Raw genomic sequence first — 26,000 nt, 5'->3', positions numbered from 1 at the left:
TAAACTATAGCGATGAAACCCACTGGGAAGACGACACGACCATGCTTAACGGCCGATTGTTGAATAAGGCGTGCATGGCCACAACAAAATGGTGACACGGAGTCACAAACTTTGCGTTGGAATGAGAGAGACAACTATTACTTCTCTCCCTCTTGTACCTTCGCAAAATCTTGCGCGTGAAATATCGCTCAGGACGGAATTCACCTTTCGTATTACTTCTTCCATATTCCTGTTGCCACTCACTCGAGGTGAGGGCTGCCTAAACTTGCAGGGCAAGAGTATTTTAAAACTTCCAGAGAGCCCTAATCGCTAAGGAGAGATTCCCCTCCCGGTTTGACAGAACGCGGCCTTGCCGTCGTCGACCGGCTTCGTCTTAAGGAAGCGCCTGTGCATCGGGAACAGCTCCACAAGCCGTCATACCAGCCTATCACCAAAACACCACACAGCTAAACCAAACCGCCATCGCACGACAGCCAACGAACGGTAGACGCGCTAGTCAGACCGCGATTGCATTTGTCGTGGTTCTCGTAAAAGTATGTGCCAGAGTATCCAACACACCACACTACTCACTCCTACGTGTATTGAAGAATGTTCGGACAATATAATGGTTAAGTTGATCCGGTCCGGGTTTTAATTGACCACTTTGTCAAGCAGTTTTGGTGTGACTTTCTACCAGCGATTTCACAAAACTGGACCAACTAATTTCTATTTTTTTTAAAGAAACGAACAAATCAGGCATAACATTTGATAACGGCACAAGAGCATTTGTAAACAAACTTTCTAAGGCCCTTTACACGTGAACCAAAGTACGCCCACGCAAACCAACAACATCATCGGATAGGGGCAACTAGCACCTTTCCGAAAGTGGTATTGGTTTGCGTGGACGTACTTTGGTTCACGTGGAAAGGGCCTTAGAAAGTTTGTTTACAAATGCTCTTGTGCCGTTATCAAATGTTATGCCTGAAATGTTGGCTACTTTTCTCGTGGTTCTAGAAGAAAAAAATTTCAAAATAATGTTTTATTTCAAAGTTCGAGTGGTAGTAAACGTCATTTTAACTGCTCGAATGAAGTGGTTAATTAATTTGAAAGCTTGAGTACGCGAAGCTCCTCCAGTTTTCCCGGTAGTGCGCCGACTCTGAGACACAGTTCGCAGAGTTTCAAGCTGCAGAGTCGTTGTCGGGCAGAATATTAGTTTCATACAGTATGAGGCGATGGTGGCTTACCTAGGTTTTTCAAGCCATCTACGCCATTCCTCTTCTCCTCATTCCACTTCATGGATTGGGAGTTTGCCGCCACTTTTTAAGATTCTACCACCCAGGATATTGTCCTTTTTTTCCATATCAACTGTTATACCATAGAGGTAACTCTAAGACCAGAAGGTCCCGAAAAAACGAGCTCAACTTTTTGGCTCAGCTCTGGTACTCATTTTATCTGTCAAACTTAGCGAATCAAAACAAACATAGTGTAGTACTAGACTTTTGACTAGAATGGGGTGTGTTAATCGATTTGCTTGGGACCAATAGGCTAGTCAAGTAGTGAGCCAATTTAAAATCGTTAGTTTCGTATTGATTGACGTACAGAGTATGGCTTATGTCATGTAATATAGGTTGTCTTGCAATGAGCACTCATACATAGGATTTCCAGTGAAAACTAGATGTATGAGTGCTCATTGCAAGACAGCTTATATTACATGATGTAAGCCATAGTCTGTACGGGGTATTATTACACACATTCTGTTTCTACCAACTGGCTTGCATGCAACACCCATACAGTCGAAAGTTATATCTCGGAAAGATTATAGATTATAGATTATAAGTTTCCTTTTTTATTTTATGCCTAAGAGGAAGAGGTGACAATTGGCTTCTTCCTCTTTTATTTCTATCTCTATCTCTATCTTACGCACACAGGGCTGGTAGTGAGTATGTGATTGAATAGTAGTGACTTTAGTGACTAAAATAACGAAAATAGTGACCAAATAGTGACTTTTAAACAATAAAAAAGTGACCAATAGTGACATTTATTAATTGGAAAGATATGGTTTCAATCTTCCGTTGATTGCGATTGCCAGTTCGAGAAATTTTATAAACCCACAAACCCATCATGCGCATTTTTCATGTTTCTAAAAAAATAAAACAAACAATTTAAGGATCCCATTGTCCTCAAAAAATAAGTATGAATGTAATAAGCTATTTTTTCAAACAAACTATCTACTAAGTTGATATTAGATCCAAATCACACTTTGATGATTAGATCACAAAATTGAGGCACAGACAAAATTGTTCAAATTCAAAGATTTAGACAGATTTTGACAATTTTAGGACAGTCAATTTTAAATATCTAGAATATAGAATAAGCGATGCGATTAGCGATTAGTATTTTAATTAAAAAAATCGTTCTCCTCTTTGTAGCCGCTATAGCGCATTGGTCGTCTCTATTCCTTCCAAGAAGAGAAACTTCTGTAACACATAGAAATAAATTCATAACTGTGGGACCTAGACTTGGACCTAGACAACTTTTCTAGATCGCAAAAACATCTCATTTGTATGGAACGAAGGAAATTATCCCAGATGGAAAGATCACGGTCATAAAGCAACATTTGAATGCGTCTAGGACTAAAAATCTCGATCGTGAAAAAATAGGGATTTAGGGATGCATTTTAGAGTTTTGGACAAAGGGTAAGTCACTCAACACATTATGCCGAAATTAAATTCGGCACAACTTGGACACATCCATCGGCACATCTTCGGCACAATTTCGTAAGTATTGGTACATTTTAAATAAAATGGGAGCACTACTGGACAACTGTCATTACGTGCTGTTTGACTGTATATTCAGTAACATCCTCTAATTGAATATACCAGAGGAACTCAGACGAGCAGTTAACTTATAGATCTAAATACGAAATGTAGGTTCTAGAGTGGGCTCAAAAGACAGAGGCAGTTGATCAGACCTTATTAATACCCTTAATTCGAATAATGCTGCAACTCACACCAAACAAACTACAGAAGTCTATTCATCATCATCTATAGTCGATCTTGAATTATGTTCCCAACCGGTTCCAAATCTTTCCGGCCGCTAATAGACCGTTGCTTTTCACATCACGAAAGGCTAGGTTTCTGATCTGCCTTTGAGGGCATTATAAAACCCTAAAACACAGGATTTTTATTGTCCTATGAACACAAAACATCATAATTTCGCACACCCGCCACTTCCCGCGTCATCCTCAATCCGATTTATCCCTGCGATTTTAAACCAAAACATTCAAGGTGTCAGAAATACCCGGTTGCCGGGATGGGTATTTTACAAACAATCGCAGCTTGCTCTATGACCGGCACAATCGGCACACCTGTGGTACACTGACAAATAAGATGACCCAAGATTGGTGTGCGTAGTGACCTATCCCTTGGTTTTGGACATTTTTTTTGGCTTCAAAATTCGAGATCACCGAATTGAGAAAATTGCAATGCCTGACATAATTTTCCAATTTTTTTACATAAGTGTCCTTGAACAATTTAAATGCTTCTGAAACATATAAAATAATATGTTATTGCCATGGACATATTTTGTTTTTCTAAAACCTGGACCTGGCAATTTGTTTTCGTAGTTCCGGATTATTCGTACGAAAAAAATGCAATACAATTTAATGGACTTAAAAAGGAACTCCTGATTCTGTGACATGATATTTTCGGTGTTTGGACAAATGCTAAAGCTACCGGGTGTCAGAGATTATTCAAATTCTGACCTTTGAAAAAATGTCGAGAGCACTTTCCTAGACTACTTTTTGACATTTTAGGCTTGGAAAACATGCAAGATTTCGAAGGAAAATAGCCAGACTACTGGGTCTAGAATTTTTTCGGAACCTCTGACAATTTGTGATAGGTCTAAAACCAATTCGAGATCAAACAAATAATCTTTCTAACACGCATTTGTTACCAAATAAATCTATGATTTGATGTAAGTTTTTAAAATTTGTTTTTACTCTCAACATGGTAGTAAGAAAGCGACTTTAGTGACTAAATTTTAAGGAATAGTGACTTTAGTGACCTTTTGATGAAAAAAGTGACTTTTTAGTGACTGGCTTGAAAATAGTGACCAAGTCACTAAAAAGTGACCTGCTACCAGCCCTGTACGCACATGAAATCGGTCAATCAGGAGCTGGTTCACGTTTGACAGAAAAGTGGCTCATTTTCGCCCCCGTATTGTCACCTCTTCTCTTATTTTGATACTTACATCGAGGTTCATCATTGAAAACTGGAAAGCACGTCAACTTACTTTGCTTGACAGCATCGGTATCAACATTGGTTTCAATATAACAATCAGGTTGCTATGTGAATAAGATATTGAGCAACGCAAGTTACTTATAGCGAATTCGTTTATTATCGGGGTTGGAACCAGTTCCAACCCAGTGCGAAACCGAACTTTTTGTCAGTGCGAACCTCAACCTGAGCTAGGTTTTAAAAACAAACGAACAAACTGACGTTTGTCAGAAAACAAGCAGACCCAATCTTGATACCCGATCCAGGTTGGAACTGAATAATAAACGAATTCGCTATTAGAGTTACTCAAAATTAATTCCGATTGATCGAAAGCTGTCTCACCCCCAGTAACACCCTCATAACTCTTTAGTCTGAACTAGAGATGTGTCTAGTGTAAAAGAGAAGCGGTTTCAAAACAAACTACCTTGGCAAACTATGCCTAGGTGATTGTTAGCAACACTGGCAATGCAATCAAGATAGGCGCTGCTCGATTGGCTCTGCACGCAGAGAAATGATTTTTAAATTCAAATGGATATATTTTTGGCTCAGAGCCTAATATATTTGTGGTGTTGATCCAAATATATTATTCGGTAATTCAAATAAAAATATTTTTGAATCAACAAACCGGTTGTAGAGTCAATATTCTGTTTGTTGATTCTAAAAACCATTTTGTTGATTCAAAAATATTTTTTGTTGAAATAGTGATACAATATGTTTGAATCAATAACAAAATACATTAGGCCCTGAAACAAAAATCCATTTTTCTGCGTGTGGCATTGACAGTTCGTTCGGCTCAAAACCAACCAGTCCGCTCCTCTCTTATAGTAGACCCTCTCTAGGCTACACTAAACCTGTTGATGTAAATAAATAAATAAATGCATTAGGTATGGCAAAACACGCTACGAAGGGGGAGGGGTGGGTCTAAAATTGGTCAAAAATGTGCTACGTCTTTTAGGGATGGTCCCTACAATCTTTATTCTTTGAACGCCTCACAGAGGGGTATTTCTTCTAAGCTAGCTGGCGATTTTCAAAGTTAATCAAAATTAATTTTTAATTGTTACATTGTATACCCAAAAAATAGGAGAACCATGCTCTATACTTTGTATTTCTTATTCAAATCTCACAACGTTGTGGTATCAGTTCAAATTTGACTGTTTTTGTATCGTGCAAAATCGCTCGAAATGATCGTTGTATTTTTTTGCCTCTGCTTGCTGTTGGGATGATTGAATCTGTTTGCAACATTTGCGCATTGATCAAACAGGTATTTAAGTATTTATTTAGCTAAATTTAGGATTCGTTCAAATAGCTCGCCGATTTATATCTTCTTTTTTTTCAATAATTATTCCGATACATCATGGATAGAAAGTTAACACATTCTGTGATGGCATCTATTGAGCAGTAACGACACATGTGTATGGAAACTTTTGGCTGTAACATAAAAATATCGAGTCAAATTCGATAAATCTTACACAAAACGAACAAAAATTAGTCAAATGCATTGTTTACAAAAGCTGATACGTCCCTTCGAAAAAGTTAAAGAGATTTCATTCAACGAATAAATGAAAAGTCTTACGAAAGTGATGTGCAATTTGAAAGCTCCTGAACATGGATTGATGTTTCCAATTTCTCTTCTTAATCCCCGACTTCCAACAGGTGAAATCGATCGGTGTCTCAAGAAAGTCACTGAAGGTGTAGAAACGTTCGAGGATATCTGGCAGAAGGTACACAATGCTACAAACAGTAATCAAAAGGTAGGTTTGCTTCCTATCTACTGTCCATCTCATCCACCTGCTGACGCGCCATCATTCCATCCGTTTTGTAGGAAAAATATGAAGCCGATCTCAAGAAGGAAATCAAGAAGCTGCAGAGGTTACGTGATCAGATCAAATCATGGATCGCATCCGGCGAGATCAAGGACAAGAGTGCGCTGCTGGAGAATCGACGGCTCATAGAGACTGTGAGTCGTCATCCCGTCCCCTTCGACGATCAGTCTCTGACATCGTTTTCTTCTATTCTATTGTAGCAAATGGAGCGCTTCAAGGTGGTCGAGCGGGAAACGAAAACGAAAGCATACTCCAAGGAGGGTCTCGGCGCTGCCCAGAAGATGGATCCGGCGCAGCGCGAAAAGGAGGAGATTAGCAGTTGGCTAACGACGTCGATTAGCTCGCTGCAGATACAGATCGACCAGTTCGAGTGCGAGGTGGAATCGCTGATAGCCGGCAAGAAAAAAAAGCTCGACAAGGACAAACAGGAAAAGATGGACGAGCTGAAGGGCAAGCTGGAGAGGCACAAGTTCCACGTGACAAAGCTGGAAACGTTACTCCGAATGTTGGACAACGACGGGGTGGAGGTGGAACAGATCAAAAAGATCAAAGAAGACGTGGAGTACTACATCGACTCTTCGCAGGAACCCGATTTCGAGGAGAATGAGTACATCTACGACGATATCATCGGTTTGGACGAGGTGGAAATGTCCGGTAAGATTTTACGTTTTCAAATCCTTCAAGAGTCACATCGAGAAGGTAGAGTTTCACTTGTATAACGTTTTAGTGCTCCCGTTGGCAGGCATAGGTGCACCGGATAGCAATAACAGTAACGAAACCGCAGGATCTCCCAGCAGCTTAATCTCCGGAACCAGCCCGTCGCAGTCGCCAGTGATGAACTGCAGTGCGTCCACGATGCACAATCACAGTAGCGATGTGTCCGCCGTTGCCCTCGATGGCAGTAGCGATAAGCGACCAAAAGATGTGAAGATTACGGTAGGTTATCCAATTTGCTGTCGAGGCATGCATTTGCTGACCGTCGATTATTTCAGCCGGTGAAACCAATGGCGATTCGGGCAAGTAAGGTGGACATGAACGTGTTAGCAGTCACTATCGGAAGTATTGGTGTGAGTATCAGCAGTAGCACCACCCTTACGTCCAGTAGCAAGCCGGGTCTAATAAGTTCAACGCCTAGTAAAAATCACACGAATGCAGCAGCAGTGGTGGCGGGAGCGGTAGTACCGAATATAACCGGTATCGTAGCACCCCAGATGCCGCCAGGTGTTCTCGTTCAACCAATTATTGGTCCGGCATTTGCAGCCGTGGCAAAGCAGCACCCTAGTAAGATAGGTAAATATTGAAAAGCTCATCGATGATTGTAACGTTTCACAAATCCTTTTGCAGAAAACGGTTCCATACATCAGTCCAGCGTCACATCTTCGTCGACAGCGTCGTCGGTTTCGAGTGGTCAGTCGTCGGTAACAGTGGCACCTAACGCATCCGGTGCGGCCGTTAGTAACCTCAGTCAGATAGTAAATGCATCTCAACCTACGCTTAGTCAGCAACTGCAGCAGGCGCAACAGCAACAGCAGACGAACCTCGCGTCCAGTCTGTTGACGAATGCGGCGGCTGTAGTGGCAGCTCCAGCCCCTCCGCCCCAACAACAGCAACCGCAGCAACAGCAACTGCCCCAGCAGGTTCCGGGTCAAAATTCCATACCACTACCACATGGTGGCGCGCTCTCGTCAGCGTCCTCCGGCATCGAGAATAATCACATAATGACGACCTCATCTGCGTCAACGATTAGCAGTAGTGGAGCGAATATCATCAACAATTGTGTATCTCCTAGTAACTCGGCTGTCAGCAGCAGGTACTAACCAATCCAGTTTTTTGTTTGTTTAATGGGATCAAAAATCCTCTAACGCTAATTTAATTTAATTCACTTTAGGGCATCTCCCAGCCTAATGTCTCCGCCCCAGCAGCAACTGTTGAACGGTCCAACAACACTCGGTAAGAATGCCACCAATCATGCTGTATCAATGCATATAGCAAGCACTCACCCGATGTCTACATTGAAAAACATAGCCCAGGAAGTGATAAACCGGACCAGCGGAAGTCTAGACGCTAGCCAATCGCCGGCCGCTAGTGGTGCTCTGGTGCAGCAGCAGCCCTCGCAAGGCGGTGGTCAACCTCAGCAGCCTCAACCTCCGACGGTACCGCAACAACCACAACCCCAACCAGATACGAGACAACCTGGTGGTCAGTCAGGCCAGCCAAGTCTGCAGCAGCCTGGAGCTCAGCCGCAGCTGCCGCCTCAGCAAACGCAACCACAACAGCAACCACAACAACAACAACAACAGCAGCAGCAGCAACAACAGCAACAACAGCAGCAGCAGCAACAACAGCAGCAGCAGCAACAGCAGCAGCAGCAGCAACAACAACAACAGCAGCAGCAGCAGCAGCCGGCATTCACCCTGGTCGATCCGGCGAACAGTGCAAACTCTCTGATACCTACGTCGTCATCTACTGCCATCAGCAACGGGCCGAATACTATCATAAACACTAGCTCTAGTATAGTTGCAAATACGGCGAATCCTAACGTGACAAGCGCCAGTATGAAAGTGAGCGGAACGAACGAAGCACACATACCGCCGCTATTAGGCGTGGCACCGCTTGGGCCATCGCCGCTGCAGAAAGAACATCAAATACAAGTAATATAGATTAACGAAGCAGAGTAACATTTGTGCCGGTGTTAAATGTAACGACCTTTTTTCCGTTTCAGTTCCAAATGATGGAAGCCGCTTACTACCACTTGCCAACGCCAAGTGATTCCGAAAGGCTAAGAACGTATTTGCAACGGCAGCCTGTGCAGACACCCCCGCATTATCCACAGGTAATTAGATCTTACAGCTCGGATCTTGTATTTTTTTTTTCCTTCAAAATGGCGCCTTTGTCTTTTTTTAATAAATTCTGTGCCAACATTTCAAAGGGGCGTAATTGTTGTTTTTATAAACAATGGCTTTAGCCGTCAATTTCTCGCAAATAGAAGCATGATCAATACAGCTTGAAACTTTGATAGGAGAGTTCCCTACATCTCGGGATCCCGTGATGCGAACTAAACCTTACTGGCCATACTATGATACAATATGGTTGATCTGTTGTTTCACACGAAAGACAATTCAAGCTGAACTTTGCATTAGGTCCTAAGTAACATTGACAGATTCTCTTCGTCGACTTTCTCTTTGTATCCCCACGACCATGTAAAAACATTCCCAGGTATTTTCAGCACACACAACAAGAAACGGTAATGCGCTCAAGTTATTAACGAAAAAGAAAGTCGACGAAGAGAATCGATCATTGCTTAGGATGTTACTTAGGACCTAATGCTCTCGATCTCACCAGAAAACTTTTTGGAATTGTGTCAATGAGCAACAAAAGGAGTCTGGCCTTTCATCGACTATGGTACTTGAACGGCGAAGAAACTTCATCCCCTCAGGACATTTGCGGTCTGTTCTCAACCAAGTTTGCGAGTGTATTCTTGGATGAGAACCTACCTGACGAGCACGTTTCTCTAGCAGCCAGTAATGTTCCAATGGCTGGTAAATCTTTGGCAGCTATCAACATCGACCTCGCTATGATAACTAGGGCGGCTTCGCAACTGATGTCTTCATTTAGGCCTGGACCTGACGGAGTTCCTTCCGTCTTTCTCAAGCAACACATCGATAGCCTGGTGGCTCCTCACTGCCTTCTGTTCGAAATGTCCCTCTCCAGTAGGGGTGTTTCCTTCCTGCTAGAAATCAGCTGAGATGTTTCCAGTGCATAAGAAGGGATGCAAAAGAAACATCGACAACTTTCGCGGCATCACATCGTTGTGTGCCATAGCTAAACTGTTCGAGTTAGTCTCTCACTTCAAGCACCACTTGAGCGAAGACCAGTCGACTACTTCCAACCTTCTGTGTCTCTCCTCGTACATTAAGGAGAGTATGACAGACCATATGCAAACAGATGTCATCTACACTGACCTATCAGCCGCCTTCGACAAGTTGAACCATCCTATAGCGATCGCCAAACTGGATAGGCTCGGTATAAACGGCAGTCTCCTACGATGGTTCGCATCCTATTTATCTGATCGTCAGTTGGAAGTTGCAATCGACGACTGCCCATCTCCTCGTTCGTTCCCTGCCACTCCACGCAAGGTCGAGGTGGCGGCCCGTGGATATTTCTTGTGTATTTCAACGACGCCTATTTCGTCCTCGACGGTCCACGACTGTCGTTCGCAGACGACATTAAAATCTATCTCCGAATCCTGGATCCTTTGTGGAGTCGAAGAGATACGACAAGGGCCCTGTTTGTGGCAGACATTCTACAGTGCAGAATAGATTGTCCTTCTATTCTACAACAAATTGACGTTAACGCTCAACCACGAGCACTCCGTAACAACGCAATGCTGAGGATACCTTTTCGTCGCACAAACTATAGTTCGTATCGTGCTACAAAGGGTTTTTAATCGTGTTGCTTCCTTATTTGATTTTCACTTGGCACGCGAGGCGCTGCGTCAGAGATTCTGGATGAAGCTTCATTGATGTTAACCTTACCAACAATGGTAAAAAAAAAAAAAATTCAAGCATGGTCATAACATAAAAAAAAAAACATTAAAAAACATATATCTTATAGTCAGTTACTCCTGCCGGCGAAAAACAGAAGAAAACTTTCGACGAAGCGCATCACGGGAGAGATGAAAGTCGAAAACAGATGCAACTCTGTTGAAAGTTCTCTGCAGTCCGCAAATCGCACCGTACGCTCCATAATTTATGCGACGTAGAGGCAGTTTTAGCATAAGGTTATTACGAAGCGGTCGGGGTTGAACATTCAGGTCAATTTGCCTCAGGATAGCCTCGCAATCTGTCCTTCCTTGCAGGATATCGGCCACGGTTAGGGCTCTGCTTGTGTCTCTTCTAGTCCGGAGAAGTTCTAGGTCGATGAGTTGACAACGGTTTCGTAACTGGGTAATCGAAACGGATCATTCCAAGGCAATCTACGCAACGCAAAACGAAGAAAGCGACGTTGAACAGATTTAATTCTCTCGGCACCGTTGTTGTAGTTTGGGTTCCAAACCGCTGAACAATACTCAAGCGTCGATCGAACAAGCGAACAATAGAGAGATTTTAGACAGTAGATATCAGTGACGTTTTTAGCTATCCTAAAAATGAACCCTAAAGTTCTTGACGCCTTATCAACAACATATGCAATGTGTTGCTTGAATGAAAGCTGCGAATCCAAGATCACACCCAAGTCTTTCACCTGATTCACGCGTTCGAATGTCGAGCCAAGCAGGTCATAGCCAAATATTATCAGTTGTTGTTTTCGTGAGAACGTAATAGCGGAGCATTTGGCTGGGTTCACTACCATTCTGTTTAACCTGCACCAACTAGCGAATACATTCAGAGTTGACGTTGAAGAAAGTGACAGTCAGCAATGGAGCAGATTCGTAGGAAGATTTTGAGGTCATCTGCATATGATAACCGAGGAGCTTCGATGACCAGATGCACGTCGTTGAAGTACAGTATAAAAATTAACGGTCCCATGTGGCTTCCCTGAGGTATACCTGATGTGGCGAAGAAGCTAGCTGATCTGCAATCTCCTATGGCAACCTTTAGTTGCCGACCGGTAAGATATGATCGAAACCAACTCAGAAGATTACCGCATACACCGAGCCTGCCGAGTTTAGCAATCGCAATAGCATGGTTCAACTTGTCGAATGCTGCGGATAGGTCTGAATAAATAACGTCCGTTTGAACCCGATCCGACATGCTTTCGGTTATATACGATGTGAGACACAGCAGATTGGTGGTTGTAGAGCGGCCGACAGTAAACCCATGTTGATCAGCACTCAAATACTGCTTGCAATGGGACAGCAACGGTTCCATAATCACTAGCTCAAATAGCTTCGAAACGGCACTTAAGGATGTAATTCCTCGATAGTTATCCACAGCTCGTTTCCTTCCTTTTTGTGGACGGGAAACATGTGCGCAAATTTCCAGCAAGATGGAAATATGCCACCTGAGAGAGACATTCGGAACAGGCGAGGAAGCAGAATTAACAAGCTAGCAATATGTCTCTTCAAAAATACAGATGGAACTCCATCAGGTCCAGGATTGAAGGATGACTTGAGCAGAGTCGCGGCCTTAGAAATCATTTCTGCATTAACATCAATTGCACCCAGCGTTTGATCGTTTACTGGAACGTTCCTGGCAGCCAGGTTAATATGGTCGTCAGTTAGTATCTCATTAGTGAATACACTGGCAAACTTTTCGGAAAAAAGGTGGCATATATCCTGAACAGTGGCAGCAACTTCTCCGTTGAATTCCATAGACGATGGGAGGCCAGATTCCCTGCGTTGCTCGCGCTGGATGCGCTGGAAACATGAAAAGCATTCACGGCTGACTCGCTGGTACATGTGATTCAGCCTCACATAATGTAGTTTCAGAGGAAGTGTGCGATACTTCGTAAATCTTCTCAATACTGCTCTCTTGATTGACTTCAACCTACGTAGCTCTCTCGTCTGCCAGGGAGGGTGAGACACTTTGTGGTGAGTTCTTTTCGGGACGTGTCTGTCAATGACATATGCCAAGACATGTGAAAAGGTTTGCGCTGCAGCCTCAACGTCATCTGGATCAAGGATGTTCTCCCATACCATGCTAGACAATACATCTATAATGCTACGGTGGTCAGCTTTACGGAAGTCTTAAAAAACCGTAGCAGGATAGTCGTCGAAATCACGCACGAGTTTGTCCTCAACAGTGACAATTAGAGGAGGGTGATGTGGAACTAGCTTAGTTAGTGTGTGCTCACGAAGCAGAGGTCCAAACTACGACCATTTTCGTTAACCATGTAAATTTGAGAAAGCGTCGCTGCGCTGTAGTTGTCGAGAAGGCTAATAGCTCCTGCGTGAAATGTAGAGCTATCAGGATCTGGGTACAGGAATCCGCTATGAGATGGACTCCACGAAACGCCTGGCAGATTGAAGTCACCAAAAATGAATATCTCATCAACTGGAGTGGCACTTTCGACAACTGTGAAAACTAACCGACAGTGAGTTCATTGTCGCGGACTCGATCAGGTGGAATGTACAGAGCGCATAGAAATAGTGTGCGATCACCCAGATTGATGGCTGTCCAAACCCGCTCCACATAGTTCCATGAATCGTTCCCGATGGCCTTTGCCTCCAACCCGCTACGGACAGCTACAAGGACACCTCCACCAGTAGATTTACGGCTGTTGTTAGGATTCCGATAGCAACGAAAGACCTCGTAGTCAGGACCGAAGACTTGACTGGAAAGCGTTCGATAATCGAGCCACGTTTTTTTCGCACAGGACAATAATATCGTAGCAACGATCCGAAACAGCTAGGCGGTACTTTTCAACATCAGAATTCATTCCACCGGCGTTTTTGGTAGAAGATCACGACGTCCTGCTTGCGGCAAGGAATCGAACGACTGCTCTCCCTGGAAATCACAGATACATCAGGCATTAACTGACCAAGTCTCATTGGATACTCGCCATAGTGAGTGGGTTGTAGTGTCAGGTACTCTATTTTGTAATCTGTGAAAGGGAAATCACAAATCGAGTGTCAACAAAATACATGGCATGTTGAGAGATTGAGCTCGTGAGAGCAAATTTTCTCTCTCGAATTTGATTTTTTGGCTCTCTGGGAACTGGTAGTAAAGCAGGTAAAACTGTATGGGGAAAAATCATTTTTATTTAACTGTAGCTTGTTTAACAATAATTTCCGGGACAAAACTGAACGACAAAGTCCCTAATTAATTTTTTTAGGTTGTCGTTCACTTTTTTTGACCTGTATATGCACCGAAAGCGAATTATTCCCAGCGGAACAGCGCCATCTCTGTGGAAAATGGTCGAACAAAATGATTAATTGGCAGCGATTCTCGTAGCTTGAAAGACGAAGTGGGTATCTCCAAGGCAGCTTACGGAGCGCGAAGCGAAGAAAACGTCGTTGCACAGATTCAATCCGCTCGGCCCCATTATTGTAGTTCGGGCACCAGATTGCAGAGCAGTATTCCAACGTAGATCGTACGAGAAAGCAATAGAGCGATTTCAAACAGTAAATGGCTGTGAAGTTCTTAGTAATCTTGGAGACAAAGCCAAGAGTTCTGGACGCTTTGTCGACGGCATACGATATATGGTGTGAGTATGTCAGCTTTGAGTCTAGAAGAACGCCTAAGTCTTTCACGCAATGCACCCGTTCGATAGTCGTGCCTAGTAGTTTGTAGTTGAAAATAATCGGTTGTTTCTTGCGTGAGAAAGTAATGACTACACTTAGCTGGGTTGACCACCAGTCGGTTTAGACTACAGCAGTCAACAAAGATGTCAATCTGATTTTGGAGAGAACGGCAGTCGACGAGTGAGCGAATGCGCAGAAAAACTTTCAGATCGTCTGCACACGATAATCGTGGCCCTGTGATAACATGGTGAACGTCATTGAAGTAAAGGAGAAATACCAATGGTCCCAGATGGCTACCCTGAGGTATACCGGACTTTGCGCAGAAGCTTGCTGAGCGACAAGTACCCAAAGTTACTGTCAATAGGCGCTCCGTGAGGTATGAACGAAACCATCTCAAAAGATTTCCACCGATCCCTAGCCTATCAAGCTTAGCGATCGCAATTTCGTGGTTCAGCTTATCGAAACCTGCCGTAAGATCTGTGTAGATAACGTTCGTTTGGGTCAGAGCGATCAAACTGTCTGTGATGTAAGACTTTAGGCACAGCAGGTTCGTAGTTGTGGAACGGCCAGTTATGAATCCGTGTTGATCTATACTTAGATATTGCTTGCAATGCGCATTTAGGGACTTTATGACAACCAATTCAAAATTTTTTGATACAGTACTCAGTGACGTGATTCTCCGGTAGTTGTTTACGTCGCGTTTGCTTCCCTTTTTATGAACAGGAAACATATCCGCAGACTTCCAGCAAGACGGGAAAATGCCTCTTCAAATGAGAGAGCTGGAATATGCGGTGCAGGGGATCTAAAAGAGAAGTGATCGGGTCCAGCCTTAGTTGAAGTCTTAAGTTAAGATGCTGCTCTATAAATCGTATCTGTAGTGGCTTCGATCATGCTGAACGTTTGGTTGACCAAAGGAACATTACTGGCCGCGAAAGTAATGAGATTAGCGGAGAGTTGCTCGTCTTTAAACATACTAGCAAATTTGGCTGAGAACAGGTTGCAAATGTCTTGTTGATTGCCAGCAGTTTCACCATTAAAAATCATGGAAGAGGGTAAGCCGACTTCCCTGCGTTGCTCAGAAACAGAAACGACTTAACCGCTTATACTCGTGGTTGAGTCTGACATAGCAGCATTTCAGCGGCAGTGTGCGGAGCTTAGTAAATCTTCTGAGAGCAGCCTTCTTAGTTCTTTTCAACAAGCGAAGATCTTTCGTAATCCACGGGACGCGAGAGTCGATATGGATGATCTTTTTGGAAACGTGTCTGTCAATGACATATGCCAATACGTGAGAAAAGGTTTGTGCAGCAATGTTGACGTCTACAGGATCTAGAATATGCTTCCAATCTAGGTTAGACAGCACATGGACAATACTGCGATGGTCAGCTCTACGGAATTCATATGACACAGCGTTTGGAGTGCTGGTGAAATCAAGGACAATATTATTTTCGATCACGATAACTAAAGCAGGGTGATGATGCACTTCCTTGACTAAAGGTTCGGGTGCCGTGGAGAGGAAAGTAGCTGTATCACGAGCACTCACAAAGCAGAGATCCAGGGTGCGGTTGTTTTCATTCAACAGGCCATTGATTTGTGACAGAATTGCGGTACTATAACGGTCCAGTTACGGTAGTACTCTGGTAATCTAGCTTGTAGTCTGTGAGAGGGAAATCACAAATTGAGTGTCATCAAAATACATGGCATGGTGATGTGAATTTCGCAAATAAACACGAGGAGTATTGATTATACACTCAAAAAATTCCACACGTTTGATCGATGTGTTTAAGCACTTGATTTTTTTTAATGCACAATCACATTTACTAAGTGTATTTCACCTTGGTTCAATGTGTTATACACGTTGATTCCTAGTGTTTCAAACTTTGAAATGTTGAAAATCTTTCACTTTCTATTGAAGTGTATTGCACATTGAATCACACTACTGTTCAAAACAGATGGATTGAAAGTGTTTTTCATTTCAATGCGATGTGAATTGCTTGTTCAGAAAGGTAAACATCGAAAACAAGAGTGTTGACTTTAACCCTATCAACCCGCCTCATATATGAGAACAACCGTGGCACAGTGAGATCGAACGAAGACTCCGGCAACAGCACACCCCACCATTTAAAAGATATGTGAAAGCTCTGGCCTCTGGAAGTTTTGTTTATATATTTGTCGATTCATTTTTGATATCACCATATGAGGCACATACACGCAGAAAAAAACATAGGTGAATCAAATAAAATTTGTTTCACTTTAAACAAAATTTAGAATAGAATATGGATCAATAAAATTGATACAGTAATTCAACAAAAACATTGAGTTGAAATAATTATGCTAACTTTATTGAATTGATCATCGGTTATTATTGATTCAAACAAAATGTTTGCTTGGATCAAATTGAAGCATTTTTTGAAGCAATGTACGTTTTTTGTTGTCTTGAAACCTCATTTTAATTATTTAAGAATCTATTTTTTTCAATGCCCAGGTTGTTTTATTGTAGAAATATTGCAAATAACATGTAAAAGTAGTAATCATTGAAGTACCAGAAGTCTTTGTTCGATTGAGACAATTGAGCAGTCACTGTTTGTCACGTTCAATTAATTAAGTTGGCATACTCGTCATATTTGCCAGAGCCAGAGCTATTCTGGTGTTGATTCTGATGTTGTTGGTGTTAATGTTGACTATTTGTGACACTCTCTTCCAGTCCATCTGCTGTAAGTGCAGCGATGGTGGCTGATGGTGACGATGATGTTCCTCTTAAATCTTCTGAGCCAGACGTTGGGGTTGGAAATTGGATGATTTTTCGTGGAAATTTGGTGGAGCCATATTTTGGAGGAATAGTGAGGGCCACTACCTGGTAGGGGAAAATTCATCTGGATGGACACATATTCAAGAGTGGGGAATTTTAATCGGCATCGGTAGCCGTTGTTTGTTTCAGCTCCGATTGCTTGATGGAAGTTGGGCTTGTCCTAAGTTACGATGGTGGTACATTACTTTTGAAGGTTCTCTTGCTGAATAGGAGGACGTGGCGTCAGCATCTGGATTGCTACAACTCGGCTTGTTGTTATGGTTTGTGTCCACTGAGCATATCCGCATCTGAAATTGTGAAATAATAGAAGATTCGTAAATGCTTATTTTGAAAGTTTCACCTTCCACCTACCAGATTCTCCTGGTCGAGACACATTTGCCATTTATTGCGGCCTAGTAGTTTTCGGTGTGCTTGGAATTGCCAAAACAAACTCTCGGATCTTCTTTTTAAAGAAATATTTATAAAATATATATAATATTTAAAAATATTTACATAGTTGAAAAGATGTGGTGAAGATCTTCATGAAATGCATGCCAACACGGACATGCGGTTCAAACAATTTTATTAGTTTGATTTAAATGGAATGCTGCATTTATTTAAAACATTTTTTATGAATTGAATCAAACAGAAATAACGTATTATAATATAACAAAATATTTTGTTGATTAACGCTTGAGTGTTTTTTCTGCGTGTAGAATCCAAGTGTGTCACAATTCAAATCCATAGTGTTCAAGCATGGTTCATAGCATAAGCGCAAAATTAAGTGTGAGACACATGATGATGACGTGTGGAATTTTTTGAGTGTAGCTAAACATGCCATATACAATCGCCTTAGTTCATTTTAGTAAACAAACTAACACTTCTTCCTTATGTGGCACCGTTGATTATCCGCCTTGGGTCCATCGATCCATCAGTCTACTGCTCAATCGCTTGATTCCAGAAGTAAATTTGCCGATTCTTCAGTAATATGCTCGGTTTTCTCCATATCAACGCTAAGAAATCAAATGGAAAGCGGGAATCATGAGTCCCACACATTCACAAATCGTTAACACACGTCCCTTTCTTTTCCAGCAACAACTTCCACATTCTGACACGGTAGAGTTTTTCCAACGCCTCTCGCCCGAAACGCTGTTCTTTGTGTTTTACTACATGGAGGGCACCAAGGCGCAATACCTGGCAGCGAAGGCTCTCAAAAAGCAAAGCTGGCGATTCCATACCAAGTACATGATGTGGTTCCAACGCCATGAAGAGCCGAAGATCATCAACGAAGAGTTCGAGCAGGTACGTAGTTTCTCCATAAGCATAAAGTTCAAATCCATTCTAATGCGGGGTTTTTTTTTCGTTCCAAACAGGGAACCTACATCTACTTCGACTACGAAAAGTGGGGTCAGCGAAAGAAGGAAGGATTCACTTTTGAATACAAGTACTTAGAAGACAGGGACCTGAATTGATCTACGATGATTGTGGAACTTCTTTTTAAAAAAATATTATTTAAAAAAAAAATGGAAAACTGATCAATAAAAATCGGAAAATATACTGAAAGCATATTTGAAACCAACAAAACAACAAGGGTCAAGTTAAACAAAATCGAAAAGTACTGTGAAAAAGTGAACCACCAAGATCGTGTCCTGTTGTGCCGGTCGCGTCTATTAAGTCTAGTAGAACAATGCATGGTACTTTCGGTTTTCTGTATCAGAGAATCCCTTTAGCGAGAGTGAGAGGTCGTCGAGCGATTCTTCGTCTTCGAACTTCCGCGAGACAGACTGCAGAGAAGAGAAAGGTGTCCCCCCGTAGAAGAAAGTACGAAATGGAATATTAACCACTTTCAGCTGTTGATTGGTATAAATCGAAATTGCTCAGAACATCGCCCAAAACTAAAAATCTAACAAAACAAACACACCCACACGCATACTATAAATCGTGATAGTGAGTTGCGCAAGCTGCATGGTAGAGATTTTGCGTTTTTTTTTTGTTTGTTCCGTTTAGCTATGGAAATAACTCATTTTTTATCGCATCGCTTATTTGTGTACTGCCATCCATTGAGATCGATCTGAAGGATTCGTTAGTTTTTTTTTTCCATTTGACTTAGTTGTTGCGTATACTTTGCTCTGCGAATCCCTCGGAGAAAATTCATTGTTATGTAAAAATGAACGAGACATTTGTTTAGAAAGCTTAATGGAAAAGTTGAATGTTACAAAATTATTTAATAGAACAAACTGGCTAGCAACGTGAGTCTTCGTTTCCAGCAATAGCAAGATTAAGCACATCGAGGCATGTAAAGTATTCTTAATTCACCGAACAAAGCAGAATAAATTAGTAACCAGATACAGACAGAACAGGCAGAATTTTCCCTCGCGTTGTAAATCGACAGAAACTTTTTAGCGTGTAACGTGTGGCATCTAGTTTCGCTTAGGGTTACTCTAGCAGGATTCAATATTATGACAAGACAAAAAATGCAAAAAATCACGAAAAGTAAGCAGTTTTTTCATCCGTCAGACTCTAGAGTAAAGTCATCTTCATTGTAACTAGTAGGAGAAAGAAAAAATGTCATTGTAGAACAAGACAAACTCAGCGTGTATGGACTAAGGCATTCATTTTATAAATATTCACACACCACACCACCACCAAACGCAATGCAAATGAAAATAAGAAAATAGAAATGAAAAAAAAAAAACATCTATCGAAAATATTAGAACACGTTTTTTGAACAATACCAATAGCGAGAGCAGTGCTGTTCTTTTTTTACCGGAAAGAAAATGCTCCTTCCATATTCGGACAACAAACAACAACCATAAGCAACGTACCTACATCTAATATCTTTACAGAACTTGAATTGAGAGCGAAGCAAATAGCAAACCATTTAACACAGTATATCTCAAGCCCGTAAGCGCAGGACCGTGTAGTCTAAATAAATGATGAAAGTGGTTAAAATACATTGTTCAATTGATATGAGGATAGCAAGCAAAAACACACTTGAAATCAGAGGAAAAAAAAATAAACAAAAGCATGAAACAAGAAATGAGAAAAAGAAACTGCATTCTAATGTGATTTATAACTATAGATAAAATAAAACAAAATACACTTATATATTACAAAAGACTATTCGTTCCCTTGAGCTCTGCTGAATTTTTCTCCTCCTCGCTGATTCTCGCCAAATTCTCTTTTGTTTTACTTGACCTTGATTTTTGCTTGTGGAAAGAAATTGACATTATTTGGGGACATAGTTGGGCGTGCAGGGGGAAAGCATAAATCTCGATGAACATTTCAAATGGTCCTATCTGCTTTGATCGATTCTCTTCATCGACTTTCTCTTTCGTTAATAACTCAGTTGCAAAACCTTTCCCTGTTGTATTTGACGTTTTGGACGCTAGATAAGAACCTCCTTTATCAAACTATGTGGTAGAATTAGCGCGAAATCTGTTTGCATAGCAGTGGTTATGAAAAGAGAAAGTCGATGAAGAGAATCGATCAAAGCAGATAGGACCATTTGAAATGTTCATCGAGAAATGTATTTTATGCTGAAGTTCAAGAATCTCCGGGAATTTTCATTAAATCAAGGGAATTATTTCTAAATCCTTATTCATAACTGTATTAAAAACTATAATGATATCACCAATCATGAAGAAAAGGGAGACAATTTTTTTAGAAGATTTACCCCCTTATTATGCACCGCGAGTGAGGTGATGTGACTCGCTGTCACTAGTGAGGTGACTCTCCGTGCAAATCAAACGGAGAGTCACCTCACTAGTGACAGCGAGTCACCTCATCTCAGTCGTGGCGCAGAATAAGGGAGTTAGACTTGAACTATTGAAATCGAAGGAATAGTTCTTGAACAAGGGACATTTTTTAAAGATCAACGACATGAATCATTTCTTCAAAGTTCTGGGACGTATTTCAATTTTAAGGTTTCGTACCAAGAGAGTACCAATTTCCGCTCACCTGACATGTTCGTCGATCATGCAATTAAAAAAGACCTTGTTTTCACCAATAAGGCATGTTTCAGCAAAAGTAATAATAATTAATGAAAGTTTACGGTTTTTAACGTGCAAGTATCCATATTATTCGGCGAGTCACGTGACTCTGGGGCTTATTACGGATGTCACTTCACGGTGAAAACTTGTCACGGTGAAGTGATTCCCATTTGATTTGTACGGCAATCACGGGTCTTATTCTGAGTATCACTTCCTTATCACCGTGTAGTGACACCCGTAATAAGGCCCTCTCTCTCTCAGCGATGAGGTGACAATAGTCACCTCGTGTTAGGTGATTCTCCATTTGATTTGCACGAACAGTTACCTCACCGGTGACAGAGAGTCACATGACTCGCAGAATAAGGGGGTGTTGTATACAAATTTATATACCTATTGCAATTGCCAATTTTTACAAAAGTGAGCACAGGTCAAGAAAGGAAAGGGTAGGAATGTATTGGCGTGATACCCGCTACACAGACAAACAGACATAGCACTCGCAAGTTGTTCATCGAACAAGCATTTAACGGTCAATTCAAAAGTATCTTAGTTGGCTGTACCGCCACCTGTGGCGCGCATAGTCAATTCCCTTTCATTTGACGTTTACACACTACCGCGATCTGTTCAGCGTCTGCCCACCACAGTGTACTCAACAGATGGCGGTAATGTTTTAGCGACGATAATATTCAATGTGTTATGTCTGTTTGTCTGTGCCCGCTTTGTTGAAAGCCGAGAAATACTCTGCACTTCAAAGAGAAATCACTGGGATGTTGGATAAAAGGGTTGGGTTTGCAGCAGGATTTGGAAAACGATAAGCTGAATTGATATCCTAACGATCCTATAACGTAAGGAGCTTGGGATTGAACCAAAGATATCTAATTAACAGGATATCCCACTAATCAATTCCTCATACAAGCAAAGATATCTAATTAACAAGATATCCCACTAATCAATTCCTCATACAAGGGTTATAATTACCACCCGTATATGATCGCAGTGCCATCTGTTGAGTGCACATTGAAACTGTTGGGAGTTCCCCGCCAACTTCACCACCTGGGCTCAATAACTGACTGGTGTCAGCATGATAGATGTCAATGCGGACGTTGATGATCAGCCGAGGAAAAAGGACGATATCATCCTCGAAGTCATCATCATTATATTGCGATAGCAAAATTCTTACTTGTTTGTGATTGTTCCGATTTTCAATCATTACCACTTTATACGCAACAGAAACACTTGAGAAAACAATCACACATCCAAGCGCGCATCATTATGTGCTTGTAATATGTTTTGCTTTCGAGCGAAAGAGTTTTAAATATACCACCGGTATCAGTAGGATGCAAATCTCTAATAGTAACTGATGATTTGCGGAGCTGGTGCTCAAAAGAATCTTAATAAGCAAACATGGGAGAAGCATTCACTCTCTCTAAAGAATTATTCCAACACCCCAGTCACTGGAAATGCAACGTATCGAAATCATTGCTAAACGTAATAAAATATGCCGTCTTGGTCTTGGCCAACGCAGCACGCATTCTATTCAAAAATTACATTGGAATAATCATTACTTTCCTATTTTATAACATAGGAAGTATTTGTCAACGCCGGTGAAAGCAAACGCATACGGAAGTAGCCGAAGCTGAATGAAGACGATGAGTGATGACACCGCTTCGTGTTTTGATTTGCGCTGTACCGTCCGCTCAGTTGTGTGGGTTCGTACATGTATAGATGTTGGTGTGCGTGTTTTCTTCCAACGCTGCAGTTCAACGTTGTCTCGTCACAAACCGTTTGGCGCTGTTATCTGTCTCTAAAAAATCCAAAGAGCGAAGGGGGTCTGATTGAACCCACAATCTTCTGCTCAGTAAGCAAAACCGTTTGCCACTAGGTAAACGAGCACCTTTCATTACAACACACCATTGATCGATTTGTTGCTATTCCAATGTATTCACATTAACAAATAAAGCGATCAACGAATCTTGAATGTGGAGAGGCTTGAGATTAAACTCATGATGTTTTACTCAGTAAGCAAAAATGGTCGCTCTAATGCCACCAAGCCCCTCATATCGCATAATACAAGCTACGATCGCGTTGTTATTGCAACCATTCAAAACCGGCTCCGACGGTGACGTTGACGTTGATAACGATATTAAGTTCCACAAAACACACGATAATCAAGCGATGTTACTATAAGTCTCCTTACTATGATAGGACCTGGGATTTACTCAAACTCAAACTCGACGGCGGTGCCCTTTACATAAGAATAAGCATCTACGACCGATGATCTGTTAAGCCTGGAGATAAAAAGCTACGAAAAAACGCTTATGCCTTAATTAAATTCTACTTTTACGCGACGTTCGCTGTTTCGATTTGGTCCTTACGTATGACGGGAACAGAATCCATAAAATTATCACATTTTTGGGCTACCGTACCCCTTACTTTGTTGCAGGGCAATGGTTATAACGGAGCAAATAAAGGGATAAACTATCTCCACTGAGTGACGATTACTGAATAACGTATATTTCTACTTCTCTGTGATACATAGCAAAGTGTGTGAGTGTGCGTGTATGGGTGTCGTGTAAACGATACATGAATGTTTGGGGATTATGCACTGGGTGAAAACATACTTTTCGAATTGGCATCGGTGTTACACGGTTGTGTAAACCGACACTCTTCCTCAACGATGCTAGTTCGACGTCTCGGTTGGATCCAGGCAGTTCTGTGCCTCTTTAGTTTAACTCGCTCTAGGGGCTTTGTCATTAAGTCCGCCTCCATGCGCTCGGGTGGCATGTAGCGGAGTTCGATGATACCTTGCTGGTGCAGGTCCTTGGTGTAGGCGTACTTCGTGTCGATGTGCTTGGAACGCCTCTCTAGACGCTCGGATTCTACAATCTTCATACAGGATTGGTTATCTTCCCAGACGACTATGGGATTTGTTTGCGACTGCTTCAAGTCCCTAAGAAGTTTCCGGAACCACATGAGCTGTTGACATCCGTCCGCCAGTGCGACGAATTCGGCCTCCGTTGAGGACAAGGCGACACACGATTGCTTTCGTGTTCCCCAGTCGACAAGACCGCCACCGAACTTCAGCAGGAAACCGGAATGAGACTTCCTGTCGCCTTCGTCGCCAGCCCAGTCGGCATCCACCTAGGCATCCACAAAACATTCCACTTCGTCGGATCCGGGACCCAGGTGCAAACGGTGGTTGTTCGTAGCCCTCAGGTATCGGAGGACTCTCTTGGCTTCGGTCCAATCGCGGTTGGTAGGATTGGTAACCGCGACGTAGAGCAAACTGCCCACCAAACTGCGGTATGATGTGTTTGCAGGCAATTCATGCTCCTCCTTTTGCTTGAGGTATCCGGGGTCAATCGGCACCTTCGATGGCTTCGCCTGGTCGTGTCCGAATCTACGAATCAGCTTGTCGATGTAGCTTGCTTGATCGAGAGTGTAATGATCGCCATTCATCTTCACGTGACTTCCCAGGAAGTGCTTGAGTTCGCCTAGGCAAGAAAGCTTGAAGAGTTTCTGCAACTGTCGGCAAATCTGCTCGAATTCTTCCTCGGAGTTGCAGATGACGACCATATCATCGACGTATATCAGGATGTACGCCTGTTTCCCGTTGCAGTTCCGGATGTACAGGCACGCATCGGCGTCCGCCTGGTGGAAACCCATGGACTTGAAAACTCCGTCGATTTTCTTGTTCCATGCTCGAGCGGACTGCTTGAGCCCGTAAATGCTGCGCTTGAGATGACATACCATACCGTTATCTTGAACGAAGCCAGGCTGTTGCTTCATGTACGTGTCCTCATGCAGGTCCGCGTACAGGTAGGCGCTCTTTATGTACGAGGACCGTTCAAAGGGTAGTCTGACGAACGACGGGGGCGAAAACCTCGTCATAGTCCTGGCCGAAGTTCTGTGCGAATCCTTGTGCGACTAATCTCGCATTGTGTCGCACCACTCGTCCGTGTTCATCCTCCTTCTTTTTGAACGTCCATTTGCAGCCTGTCGCCTTGCGAGCCGGGGGTAGTGGTGCGAGCTCCCAAGTGCCATTGTCTTGAAGTGCTTCAATCTTCTCCTGCATCGCGGCGGCTTCGGTGCTTTCGATCGCTTCGGAGTAGCTTTGGGGTTCTTCGCTTGCATGCTTCGTTACGCTGGTAATATTATCGAAACGCTGACGCGGAATGCCTTTCGTCGCGCGTGTCGATCGCCTTGGTGCGTTTGCTTCCGTGTTGGCTTCTTCTCCAAGTAGAGGATCTTCATCGCTGAAACCGAGAAACTCATCCTCCGATTGAATCTCCTCTTCGACCACCGAATCGTAATCTTCTTCCGCTTCTGGTTGATCTTCGGGTACGTCCGGGTTTCGTTGTGGAAAGAGATCGAATTCCACGTCTTCACCGTTGCCTGCGTCTGACTCATCCATTGAATTGGGTTCTTTAATTTTGAAAAATATATATGTTTGTATATATCATCTGAAAGAGCTTCGATTTTTGAGCACAGCGATATTTTTTTGAAACCCGCACACTTTCATATCGATTTTTAAATCAAGATTTAAAGCAAAATAATAACTTCACTGTTTGACACTAAACTGACAAACTGACAGCTCGCTCTCATACAAAGTGACACCGAGGGGTGCTAATAAGGTGATTTTTGCAAATGTAATCGTTCTTATTTAAAATAGTTCCAGTGTACCAAAATTGATGAAATTTTGGGTTTGGGTTCCATTTTTAATGCAGATTACGAATATGCATTTACCTCAAAACCTTTAAAGAACCCAATTGGTGTCCGCACCGTTCTCGATGAACTTGACGTCTCGGCTCACGTAGATCTTTCGCGTAGCTTTGTCGAGGAAGCGATAAGCTTTGTGCTCCGACCTCGGCTCCGACGAATAGCCCACGAAAGTCTGCTTCTGTGCTGTTGCGTTCAGCTTCTTCCTCTTCACCTTCGGGATGTGAACCCACGCAGCGCAGCCGA

General features: G+C 42.4%; 1 protein-coding gene across 7 annotated transcripts in view; it reads left to right on the top strand.

Annotated features, from left to right (window-relative positions):
* Nucleotides 1-18,609, top strand: part of Not3 (CCR4-associated factor Not3) — a 28,425-nt gene extending 9,816 nt beyond the window's left edge. Inside the window, exons 2-12 of one of the 7 annotated variants that reach the window (XM_065221251.1) lie at nt 5,910-6,007; nt 6,079-6,213; nt 6,280-6,733; nt 6,807-7,015; nt 7,072-7,360; nt 7,424-7,889; nt 7,968-8,029; nt 8,105-8,730; nt 8,802-8,912; nt 18,139-18,348; nt 18,420-18,609. In XM_065221251.1, the coding sequence (XP_065077323.1) occupies nt 5,910-6,007; nt 6,079-6,213; nt 6,280-6,733; nt 6,807-7,015; nt 7,072-7,360; nt 7,424-7,889; nt 7,968-8,029; nt 8,105-8,730; nt 8,802-8,912; nt 18,139-18,348; nt 18,420-18,518 (2,759 nt within the window). In that variant the 3' untranslated portion in view covers nt 18,519-18,609. Of the gene's footprint in view, nt 1-5,909; nt 6,008-6,078; nt 6,214-6,279; nt 6,734-6,806; nt 7,016-7,071; nt 7,370-7,423; nt 7,890-7,967; nt 8,731-8,801; nt 8,913-18,138; nt 18,349-18,419 lie in introns of all 7 variants that reach the window. The other 6 variants (XM_065221246.1, XM_065221255.1, XM_065221231.1 and 3 more) reach the window with 6 other exon arrangements.
* The last annotated feature ends 7,391 nt before the right edge of the window (nt 18,610-26,000 follow it).

This window comes from Ochlerotatus camptorhynchus, unplaced genomic scaffold (assembly GCF_037179485.1).
Source record: "Ochlerotatus camptorhynchus isolate MF236.1 unplaced genomic scaffold, CSIRO-AGI_Acam_v1.1 ptg000012l, whole genome shotgun sequence".
NCBI classification, from domain to species: domain Eukaryota; kingdom Metazoa; phylum Arthropoda; class Insecta; order Diptera; family Culicidae; genus Ochlerotatus; species Ochlerotatus camptorhynchus.
Note: the sequence above shows the minus strand (reverse complement) of the source record. Positions and strands in the feature narration are given on the sequence as shown.